The sequence below is a fragment of the Epinephelus moara genome, chromosome 21 (assembly GCF_006386435.1).
Source record: "Epinephelus moara isolate mb chromosome 21, YSFRI_EMoa_1.0, whole genome shotgun sequence".
Taxonomy (NCBI): Eukaryota; Metazoa; Chordata; class Actinopteri; order Perciformes; family Serranidae; genus Epinephelus; species Epinephelus moara.
Window position 1 is genome coordinate 11,877,645 of NC_065526.1, and position 12,360 is coordinate 11,890,004.

The 12,360-nt window shown below is 40.6% G+C and overlaps 2 protein-coding genes across 2 annotated transcripts in view; one reads left to right on the forward strand and one right to left on the reverse strand.

Annotated features, from left to right (window-relative positions):
• The window catches only part of tm6sf2a (transmembrane 6 superfamily member 2a), a 7,637-nt gene extending 5,174 nt beyond the window's left edge, over window positions 1-2,463 (forward strand). Inside the window, exons 7-10 of the mRNA XM_050074905.1 lie at window positions 561-662; window positions 790-882; window positions 977-1,096; window positions 1,183-2,463. Of these exons, the coding sequence (XP_049930862.1) occupies window positions 561-662; window positions 790-882; window positions 977-1,096; window positions 1,183-1,392 (525 nt within the window). The 3' untranslated portion in view covers window positions 1,393-2,463. The remainder of the gene's footprint in view (window positions 1-560; window positions 663-789; window positions 883-976; window positions 1,097-1,182) is intronic.
• Window positions 2,464-5,032: 2,569 nt separating this feature from the next.
• Window positions 5,033-12,360, reverse strand: part of LOC126409027 (neurocan core protein-like) — a 64,895-nt gene continuing 57,567 nt past the window's right edge. Inside the window, exons 18-20 of the mRNA XM_050074893.1 lie at window positions 10,838-10,982; window positions 8,291-8,473; window positions 5,033-6,284 (exon numbers count right to left, since the gene is read on the reverse strand). Coding sequence (XP_049930850.1) covers window positions 6,166-6,284; window positions 8,291-8,473; window positions 10,838-10,982 — 447 coding nt within the window. The 3' untranslated portion in view covers window positions 5,033-6,165. The remainder of the gene's footprint in view (window positions 6,285-8,290; window positions 8,474-10,837; window positions 10,983-12,360) is intronic.

Genomic DNA, 12,360 nt, shown 5'->3' on the forward strand with positions numbered 1-12,360 from the left:
TTGTTAGTGGACTAACTTTGCACTTGAAGGGATGCCCGTTCACTTACGTTTTAACAGGTCTGACGCTACTAATGCGCCCCGGCTGTATCTAGGCTAACGGCTAACATGCTAACTATTATTTTTATGTCACTAGTCACTTGAAACAAATTTAGGACGATAGGAGACAGGTTGAAATAAACCGAAATTTCCCTTTTAAAAGAGCTGTGATAAAGATTTTTCTTGACCAACACATAGACCGTACAGCTTTGTGACAACACTATCGCCACTATCACCTCCATATGAATATAGTGCAGAGTGGCGGGGATTAGCTAGCCACTGGGATACACACTCCCATGCACTAACATGGATCGTCTATCACAACAAAGAACAGAGAAGCTCAGATTACAACACAATCAGAGGGAGCGCAACTTCATTCTCTGGTCAGGACACTATTACTCCACTGTATCCTTACATAGCAAATGCTTGTTTTCTGCTTTATTAGTGTTCCGAATGTAATATACAGAATCTTTAAGTGATTGAATGTATGGTACATGCACTGAAATTTTTCCTTTATTTACTAGATTTCAAGGGAGCAGAAGAAAAGTCTGCTGTCTCGACCTGTTGACCTGCTTCTGTCTCTTGTGTTACTCGGAGCAATGGCCTTCTCTGTCTTCAGAGGCTTTGTGAGTAAAACTACCTGTGAGCTTTTGTATTTATATCCAGCATTACTGCTTCTGAATGAACTCAGCGAGACATTGGGTCACATGTGCAGTATTGCTAGTATAACTCGCTCCTCCTGCTCTGCTCCAGGTGGTGTTGGACTGTCCTCTAGACACCTGTTTCACCTACATTTACCAGTATGAGCCTTACCTCAAAGACCCAGTTGGCTTTCCCAGGGTTATGGTCAGTCTGGAGAGAAATACACCAAATTAAATTAAACATACTAAATGCTTTTGTTCAAAATGCTGAGTGATCTTTTTGTGTACCTCTCCTGCAGATGCTGGTGTATTTGTTCTATGCTCTGCCCCTGCTCACTGTCTTTATCTATGGTCTGAAAACACCTGGTTGCACCTGGATGCTGGACTGGACCATCTTCTTCGCTGGGGCCATGTCCCAGGTAACTGTTATATCTTTGCTGTTATTAATATTCCTTGAAAAAGCAAAATACAGCATAAAGCTGACTTCTTCCTGCTGTTCTCTCAGACCCAGTGGTGCCATATCGGAGCATCTCTGCACTCCCGCACTCCCTTCACGTACCGAGTCCCAGCAGACAAATGGTGGCCTGTTATCACCCTCAATGTGCTGCTGGCTGCTGTGCCGGCTCTTCTGGCCCTACGCTGCCGCACCAACCCCGCTTATTTTATGAAACCTATTCCCAAGGGACAGAGCAACAACGAGAAGAAGAAAAACTAGACCACACACCAGCCACAGACTGTCGAGGAATACTTCACGCTGTGACAAGGCTAATGTTTTCTGGGGACTCTCTTTGGCGCACAAACTGCATTAAACACACAATTTTTCAAGCTTTAACCCAGAGGAAATCTAAAAACGTTACTCTCTGAGTCAACTGTTCAGAATCAGTCACCTCGCACAGCAGCAGCTGCAACAGCACTCCCTGCATGGACTATTGGACCCTGATAAGAAGGCTGTTGATGGAAGTTGAGGACTGTGATCAGCTTTCAGGTGACTCATGTAGATACCCAGTTGGAATCTTCTAACTGGATCACAGTTTGGCAACACACAACTGGAAAGCGACAGTCCTCATTATTCTTGTTTCTGAGCAGAAATCCACATCATAACTCACAGCTTGAAGTTTATTTTTACTGATCTAAAATCGACAGTTGGTGAAAACGATCACAGTTTTCATTGTTCAACTGAATGTAAGAAGAAGATACACTGAATACTGTGAAGGCTGAAGAGTTTCTGTTAGGGGAAATAATAGCAGATGTTATTTAAGTGGAGAATTTGATGAAGGAAATACACCACATGGTGCCTTTATATTGTGCAAAATATTTGATGATCCTACATTATGTCACCGCTGCCGCAACTACCTACTTACTTTCTGATTAATTGTTTGATTAATTTAGTCTAGAAAATAATGAAAAATGTCCATCACAATTTCCAAAAGCCAAAGGTGACATATTCAGATTGTTTTGTCTGACCCAACAGCTCAAACCCAAAGATATTCAGTTTACAATTATATGAAATGGGGAAAAAAAGCTGCAGATCCTCTCACTGGAGAAGCTGAAACAGTTCAAAGCAGTCGTGTGTATCAACTAATAAATTATTCGATTTCAGCTCTAGTTGTAACCGAATCTCAGAAGTTTCCATGTTTCATAATCCACTTTATTTTGTACAATAAAAACAAACGGAGCACTGAATTGGGCTTGTTTTTGTATGGGGTACAGATTATTTGAGTATTATCTGTGAGTGCCTTAGCTGATGTCTGTCTGCACTTTAAAATAATAAAGTTGTCACTGTCAATATTGTCTCTGGATGGTGATGTCATCGTGCCCTATGTGCGGTGAACCCTTAGGGTGAACTGCCGGCCCAGTTAACTCTGCTGAGGCTGCTGATAAGAGGTGAACCCTGGATTTAGGTGAACTGTCACACACAGCAGCAGCACGAATGATCACGAGACATGCCAGTCAGCCGTCCATGGATTTGGCAATTGCGACATTAGGAAATACATGAATGAATAAAGCAATTTAACACGTTTTTGCAATATGGCAGAGGAGAGGAAAGTAATAGAAAATCAGCTTTTAGACAAGTAGAAAAACACTAGGCATCCAAGTGGTTTTAAATGAAAAACAAACAAAAAATCAAGATAACAGAAAATGTTACTGAGTTTCCTTGTTTCTCATACGGGGCCGGAGGGGCTGCCTGGACTTATTAAAAGTGTTATTAAATCCAAGATATAGCCCTAAATTAATCCCGTTCAGAGATAAGCAAAGAACCACAGAGGGAAGAACCTTAGATTGACTTCTGTGGCTGCAATATCAGATTAAAATCAAACTGTAATTCACCAGAAGAAAACTGGATGGTTATTTTGACAGCAGGGTTTCTGTTGGTTTGTGAGTCATTCTGGCAAACAGTCTTCTATGTCCCACTCACCTGGTGGGCCATCCTTCTCTCTTAAAATATTCTGCTCACAGACACAACAGAGATGAGAAAATTGCCTTGTGAAGCAAACAGGATGAAACTATTGCTGGCTGTGTAGAGTGCAATATGAAGTGAGCAGCAAAGCTCAGAAAGATAAAGCCAAAATAAAGGGGTTTGATCGAGTTTCATCTGCTGGCGTACCAAGGTGACACGATAGAAACAATCTCTAAACACAACAGCACTTTCCTGTCTCAAAGTAATGGATTATGGGATCTGTACACACTCCACTGAAGCAAGACTAAAGTCCACAGCCATGCTGCTGGCTCTGTGTGAGGCTAGGCAGGGGTGTTTTAGCTAAATGCTAATGCTAATGTGATTATGCTAACACACTGATGTTTAGCAGGTTATATCTTGGTCACCATATTTGTTTTAGGTTGCTAACATTTGCTAATCAGCACCATACACAAGCTACATTCAGCTACCTGAATGTTGTTCTGTTGGACAAATTAAAGTTTTGACCTGATGGTGATGCTATGGTTGGGAAAATGGGGGAATCACATATGTAATAATTCATACTGTAAGGACAATTAATCTTTGTACCAAATTTTATGACAATCCATTCAGTATTGTTGAGATCTTATACTCAAAATAACATATTTCCTCATAGTGGTCAGCCAGGTATCACCAAAGTCAGAGTACTGCAGCAATGACTTTAACTTTTTTAGCTTAGCTTTTTTGCCTTTTTTTAGATAGGACAGGATGAGTGTGAGTGGGAAAGAGGGAGGGGACAACATGCAGCAAAGTACCAAAGGTTGGAATTGAACCAATGGCCGCTGCGGCAAGGACATAGCCTTTGTATATAGAGTGCCCAATCTACCAGGTGAACTAGCCTACTGGATGCCCCAATGTTTTTTGTTTTTTTATTGCAGAAAATAAGCTCTATGGCAAACTAAAGTTTATGAAACTTGACCTACACTGTTGCAGCAACATTTTTTTTTTTTACAGATGAACACAACTTTTTTAAAAAAGGTTTTAAGCATAGATGCAAAAAGACAACAATTAGGAAACGGGGCCCCTGATTGCCTCTGATATTGGCACATTTTGCAATGACAACTGTCCCATAAGTCACTATAAAGCACACCAGGGGTTCCCAGCTGGTGGGTCATGGTCCAAAAGTGGGTCGCAGGTCCATTCTGAATGGATTGCAAGTGACCTACAAACATGTCATGTTTGTAAAAAGTTTTTAAGTACACTGAATTTCCAGCACAGAGCTTTTATTTTGAAGTGCCATTTCCTGCTATATAGTGAGTGATTAACAGACAGCTACTTGAGAGAGGCAGTAAACTAGCCTGACAACATGTCCAAACACAAGTATGATGCTGAATGTATTAGACTAAGATGGACTAATGACTAAGGAGAAGTCTGGACCCCGTTGCTGGACCAGTTGGGAACCACTGCAGTCCACTACCGCTGCCCCAAACCTCCCCTTGGTGGGGCCCCTTCCAGCTACTGTTGGACAGCTTGGGCCTTGATGAGCGTCTTTGCCTGGGATCACCACTGCGAAGATGCAATTGCCAGAAAAGCTAACGTTAGGCTATAAACGAACAAGACGTAGACCATGATCGCATGACTTCATCACCAACATGAAGCTTCCAATTTAACTACAACTGAAAAATAGCTACAAGTTGGAAAGTTTGATTATAGTTTATGAGCGTGTGAGTATGGACACAACAAAGCTGTAATGGAGGTGAAGGAGTTTCCTTGTTCAGCACAAGGGAACCAGAAGTCCAGAAGCACTGAATAATTTCTAAGTTTAAGGACTGCAGCACTCTATTAGTGGTCATCCTCTGGGGACCATGAATATCTACCACATTTCATGGTAATCCATCCAAAATATTGTAGTGCTAACATGGCTAATAAAAATGCGCATGATAAATGCTTGAGTTAAAAAATAAAATAAAAACAATCAGAAGTGCTGTTGTTCATTTTTTCACTTTATTAAGAATGGAATACAACAGCAGGACAAAAAGTCATAAGAACACCAAAAAAGTGGATGACCGATCAAATATCAAAGGGACCAAAGACAAAAAATAGTGACATTCTACCCATCATGTAAATATATAGCCGTGCAAAGATTGAAAGATTTAGCAATTCAGATACAATCAAGTGGTTATCTCAGAAAGTATTGTATAATCCCATCCACACTATCTATGCCAACGGGACATATTCATTAGCTGAGAGTGCTTATGAGGTTGGGAGGGGGGATCTATTTGATTAGACAAGGTCCAGCTATTGATCAGGGATCAGCCAATAACAAACACCACAATATTTACAATACAGAGATTAGTGGCAATCAAATGATTAATTTAGTTTATTGTTCGTTGTTGGACTTACATACTGGAATAGAAAAATGATGTTACATCGGCTCTCTGCAGTATAAGTAAAAAAAGAAAGCATCTTCACTAGCAAACAATTCATAATAAATAGTAACATAACACAAAAACATAGCAAATATTAGAAAAAAGCATGTCAGTAGAATAAAACAGACCAGCTATTCAGGTGCTCTATGGAAAAAGTAACAGCTACGGTACACATACAAAAAGCTCAGGGTCACCAGGGACTGAATGCTATCTTGCATCAATTACATCTGTGCTTTGTAAACAGAATACTAGGATGAGAGTCATTTTTCATGTAGAACAAGCAGACCTTTGCAAAAAAAAGTGACTCCGCACTTTTCTAAGTTTCTCTCTTACATGCATACGCTCACACACGCTCACACACTGCTGTCAGTCTGACAGACCGAGGGAGGGTTTTAGTTCATATACAGGAGGAGGATTTACTGTACTGAGATGTTATGGAGGGAGGGCGTTAATAAGAGTTAGTGTTATAGTTAGTGTTCGCATGGACCTTGGTTAAAGGAAGCAGGAAAACAAAAAGAAGCATCAAAACACCCAAACTCGGGGATATAGAGGTTATGGAGATAAACTGTAGAAGCAGGAAAGGAAATGAGGGTGATGTGAACTACTGTCTTTATTTATGGGCCATGGTTAGCACCTAGGCATTGCAGATGTTATATTATTTGGTTCAGTAGTAGCTGTGTGCGTCCTCTCTGGCCTTGTGTCCCTCTCCTCCGTGTCTCCTGTGGCCGCGGCGTTCGTTGTGCTGACTGTGGTGGTGGCGTCGGTACCGGTGTGATCGCCGGGCTAAAGGAGGGAAACAAATGGGTTTTATGTTGTACATATACTGTGGTAGATACACAACTAGGTTCGTTCAAATATCTTGGACTTTGGATCGACCCAGACCTCTCTTTTAAGCCCCATATTCACTTTATTATTAAAAGAGTGTCTGGTTGTCTGAGTTCACTCTATCGATCAATTAATTGTTTCACATTTCAGATCAGGAAAAGAATAATTTCACAGTTACCTATCATTGATTATACTGACATTGTCTATCAAAACACATTTGACACTCATCTTAAACCCTTTAATGTATAATTCTCTACATCGCTATGCTGTTAGGTGTCCATGTTGAACTCACCATTGCGTCATGTATGAATCAGTGAACTGGCTGCAGCCTAAATATAGAAGGCAATTTCACTGGATTCAATTCATTTTCAAATGTGTTCATTTCAATTGCCCCTCGTTATATGAAACAGTTTTTGACTCCATATAATTCCTCATATCCACTCAGACATATGCAATAACCCTTTTCCTTTGTCCCCAGGATTTTCAAAGAAGTTGGACGAAGGTCTTTCCAATACAAAGCTCCATCTGACTGGTTTAATCTTCTTCTTTTCTTCAGATCTGTTATCTCTTTCCACTGCCTTAGGACTTCCTTATATTCATATCTCAAAACAACCTGTTCATGTTTTTAAAATGTCATACTGAAAACTGCTATGTAACTATTAGAGGTCATGATGTCCAATTCTAATTTTATGTACACCAGCTGAGGGCAGGCGGTGTGGGTGGAAGATGGTGAGCAAGATGTCTGTATTTGTAGTGTATGTTTGTGATGTAATGCAGTTTTGTCTGTGTGTTTTTGTGTCTGTGTCTGTCCTTGGAAATGAGATGCTACAGTTCAAGGGGTTATCCTTTCAATAAATTCAAATGTGCACTGTCAGTTTACATCCACTTAAAGTGCTTGTTTTTGCTGCTGACAGGCTCAGATGATTATTTTAAGTATCTGACAATATTATGGAAAGGACCCCACAGAGATAGATGTCTTGTTATAGAGTATGATCCTTTTCGTCTAACTAGAAAGTGCCTCGAATTCGCCATCGTCAAACCCACCAGACTCCATGTAAATAAACAGTAATTTTATCATCACAAAACTCACTTCATTCAACCTCAAAAGAAACAAAATAAAACTCACCGAACCATCTTGGTTTGTATTTCCATTGTTCCAACAATCACCAACTCTAGTTTGGTTAAAATAAATCTTAAATTCGCCCAGTCAGATGTGAAATCATGCTGGTTCTATATAAGCTAAAATTCCTGTTTATTTAAATGGAGTCTGGTGGGTTTGACGGTAGTGATTTTGGGGCTGTTTCCCAGCTGAAAAGACGCAATCTTACTTTTAATAAAAGATCTATCTCTGTAGGGTCCTTTCCATAATGGTGTCAGACACTTATAATAATAATCTGATCCTGTCAGTGGCAAAAACTTTTAGCGGACGTAAAAGCCAATGCACAAATGCCCCGAGTGGATACACTGCAGCCTGTTTCACTTGTCCAGATTGGACCAATTTAAAAAATCATTGTCTCCAATAGTCACTTAGACACAAAAACATGTATATAGGGGCCACTTTGAAAAATACTAAGTTACCCTTTAAATCTTTTTTATAACATTTATAAAGCATTGTGGCCAGTATGTAGTGACAAGTGAGTTGAGTTAATTCTAATTTTAGTGACTAAAAGGAATGAATCACATTTTACTGCTACACTAACTCTGTTGTAAATTGCTCTGAATATGAGCATCATAACACCTAAAGACCAGTAATGGGGCTACATGCAACCACAAAGCCAACATAAACAAATTATTTACAATGACAATTTGCAAAGGGTTTAAAAGGTTATCAAATGAGCAATTAATTGATTACAACTGATTAAAAAACCAATACTGATAATCTTTAACCTCCAACCACTTTGTAAAAAAGAGCGTTTACATGCATGACACATGACAAAGGATCAAAATAGACACTTAACACTCACACTTTGTGCAGATGATCCTGGGTCTCTCCCAGCTCCCGTCAGCCCGGCAGCGAGCGGTGGGGATGTGGCGCTGAAAGAAGCCCTCAGAGCACTGGTAGCGTACCACTGCATGGATGTCATAGTGAGATCTCCGCCGACCTATCAAATGGGCGTTCTCCACTGCGGGCGGGGTCCCACACAACACTGCAGAAAATCATCAGATCAAACTGTATAAATCATACAGATGAACATTGGTATATATTCAGCTTCTATCTCACATAAATCCTGAGATGTATATGGTGTCAAAAATCTAAAATTTGTATGACCCTCAGTATTGAAAATCCCCGTATCATAGCTGTCCACTTATTATGCATCTGTTATATAAATAGACTACAGCAAAAGAGACAAATATTTGTACGCTGTCCATATTGCTCCGTTCTGACCAAATTAAATTTTCAAGGCACAATATTGTGGATGTGTTTGACCTGTAGATGGCAGCCTTGTTGCTGTGTCTGAATGTTGAGCATAGCTGTGCTGAGGCCAGAAGGAGGTAATGGGTCTCTGCAGTAGACAGGGAGTACAGCCAAACCACAGAGCCACGAGCCCACAGCCAGACAAACAAACACTCTTAAACTACTTAATCCTTTTCTCCATGTCCTCTTCCATCTTTATCCATCCTATTCTAACTCCTCCTGACCATCCTCCGTCTCTGCAGTGCATCCTGGTCTTTAGCTTTTCTTTGCATCCTACAAGCTCACTGCACTCACACTGAGGCTGTCTGAGTCGGGTCACAGAGGGAAGGTGTGGGAGAGTGTTAGGAGAACCTGGCAAACTGGCTCAGAGGAATTTCGGATCATATTTGTGAACAAGACGGTAATTGGCAATAACTGCAACTAACGCTTCTGCTGTCTGGACAAGTGTAAGTGAGCCCCGAGGAGGGAGACGGCAATAAGAGGAAGATTGAGATTGATATTGCTCTCAGAAATCAATACAGGTTTGAGACTGAATCACAATCTTCACTTAAGATTGTGTTCGTCGTCTTTTTCTTTTTTTTCTTTTTTTTGGAGCATCTGCAGCTGTGGCCTTTAAAGAGATATCTTGCCGATTTTCAACCAGCTTTGTATCATACCAATGTGGGTAGTATGTTGAAATGAACTAGGGTAAACTTCCCTTCATCTTGCCAAGACGCAGATCTCCCTGCGTCATCTGGCAGATTTTAGCTGGCTCTAGGGTTGTTTAGGGCTGTTTCATGTACACCTGCCACCACCACAGACACAAAGAGTATAGAAGCAGATTGAGAGAGAGCCATCCCCCTCTGTCTCTCTCAAAATCAGATCTAACTGTAAGATTAGGCAGCACTGATTAAACATAAACCAAGATCCTGTAACTATATTGCCTATTTCTCATCTAAATTGTTTTTGGAAACACATGTTAGTGCACTGTTTAGCTGTATTATGAGAATCTGTGAACACGAAGTGGGCACCATACTGTAAAAGCGGAGGCTGAAAAAAATGAGGTCGAACACTGAAACTAGCCAGCACTGATCAAATATAAAGCAAGATTCTTTTAGGGGAGAGTGCCTGTTTCTCAGGGTGCGATGGCTGCGCCCTGAGATAAACAGAGTTCAACTTTTGGAACACAGCGGCACATGCTGCATGTCATGTGATGAGAAACAACCAATCACAGCCAGATATCTTTCCCTTCATCTGTAAATATTCAGTCTGTGGTAAATATGAAAATGTTGATCATTTTGATGCAGAGTTCTCAGAGCTTTTCATCTGTCCCTCTGATGATATGCCTACACACTAAGGAAGATCAGCTCTGCACTCAGGATTTCAGGTAAATAGGCTATGATATGGTGCTTGTTAAGGTTGCTTAGCAACCTCAGATGCAACCTGCCGCTGCACTCTTGAAAGCTGGCGATCATGTGTATGACCTCTTAAGGTGTTTTCTCACCTAAATATTTTCAGAAACACATTTTAGCTTACTCTTTAACTATAATATGAGATTATTTGTTACCAGCTGGCTGCCATATTGTTTTTCGGACAAGCCAAAACCAAATGGCATTACGTCACCCACCAGCACAAGAGTTTATTGGTTCAGTGCAGCACAGTGCATTCTGGTAGCTGCAGGTTTTCTACCTCTTGAACAGAAGCGGCTGCCACAGCCCTTTTCTCTGTTTTCTCTGGTCATGTAGCACCAGTTTCATAAGTATTTGTGTCCTTCTGCTGCATAGACAGCCCAGTTTTATGAAAACTGTTTCTAGCAGTGAAATACTTCTGTAATGCAGAAAGGGTGCAAGTGATATGAAACGACTACTGAAGTCTGACCAATCTTTTCTGCATTAAGAGCACAAAAACTGATGATGAGCAGTGATGACTAACAGGTGGCCAGCTGGTCAGAAATAACACACACGCAACCACATTGTATAAGGACAGCAAAAAAAAAATCTTTCCTCGTGAATTGATTGGGCTTTGATTTGCTGACAAAGTCACACTGGACCTGAACGTGTCAAACAAGCTTTTGGTGTGCTGTTTGGTTACACTGAGTCCGGCAGTATTTCAGTACCTGTGCCTTTCTTGCAGATGTAGGGCAGGTTGTAGTTGCAGGGCACGTCGTTCCACTTGCCGTCCTCATGGGCAATGGTCACCACACAGTCCTCCCCACCCGCAAAGAAGTTATCCGGCTGGCTCTCCCTCCAGTTCTCATATACCTGCACGACAGGAAAACAACAGAATTCAGCCGCAGTTGCTTTCATTTGTCAGCACCATCAGACTGGGAGGCTCCAATCTTGTTTAAAGCAGAGATGAACATTTTAAGAGGAAATATGAAACATGAAATCTTGCACATAAATGGGGACAGAGCTTAAATTAAAATGCTAAAAATGAAAAGCTTTGAAGGCCTTGAAAACAAATTTTCTCTTTCGGTTTCTTACTATGAGCAATTGGGTCCTCTGTGAATACAAAACTTTGTGCCAATGTAAGAGCAGTTTTGGCTATTCCACAAGAGATTCTTAATTTGTGTTTTTCTATGTGCTCACTGGTTTGAAGTACTTCTTCCCAGCTCAGGATTTAGCAACATTTTAGTCACAAATCTGGTGCCAGTTGTGGGGTTGTCTGCTGATGTTGGAAGGCTGTCTATCAAATCCGATCAATCATTCTTGAGTGTTATAATTTAATCAATAATAATTATAACTAAGGATGTTTTTTATCAATACTTTAGCTTTGATTATTACTAATTTAGTCATTAAGGTAATCAACAGAAACTTACAAACTTTGATTTTCTTGCATGCCTCCACAGTGAACGAAGAATCCAAAACAGAAAATCCTTGATAAATTGAAGTCACAGGGGTTCGCGTTTAACAACAGCAAAAATATATCAAAACACCCTTTTACAAATTCTCACACAACTCGTGCAGTACAATCCAAGTCTCATTTATCCAGTCTTATGCTCAGTACTACTCAAACAGATGCATTTTTGCTAAAACCTCACTATCTAAAACTCTTCAAAGCGAGACTCCATTAACAAAAACTGCAATTTTACATCGCTGAACACAGGAGCTGCTGGTCTACGAATGTCCGATCAGTTAGTTTGTTTGAGTTATTATGTGACCAAAGTGTTTTAAAGGGATAATTTAGATCAGTGGTTCCCAACTGGTCCAGTCACAGGATCCGGATTTCTCCTTAGTCATTAGTCCAAGGTCCACACAGTTTAATATATTCAGCGTCTTACTTGCATTTGGCCATGTCGCGGTTAGCTAGTTTGGTGCCTCTGTCAAGTAGCTGTCTTTTAGTCACTCACTCTACAGCAGGAAATGGCACTTCAAAATTAAAGCTATGCACCAAAAATTTGTTGTATTTCAAACTTGACATATTCGTGAGTCACTTGCAGTCCATTCAGAATGGACCCACGACCCACTTTTCGACTGCGGCCCACCAGTTGGGAACCACTGATTTAGATTTATCAAGGTCACACAATAATAGAGGCAGCCGTAGACCACCAGCTCCCGTGTTCTGTGAGTTAAAATGATTGTTTTTGTCAATGGAGTCTTGCTTTAAATGCAGCCCCCTATGACTTCAATTCATCAACAA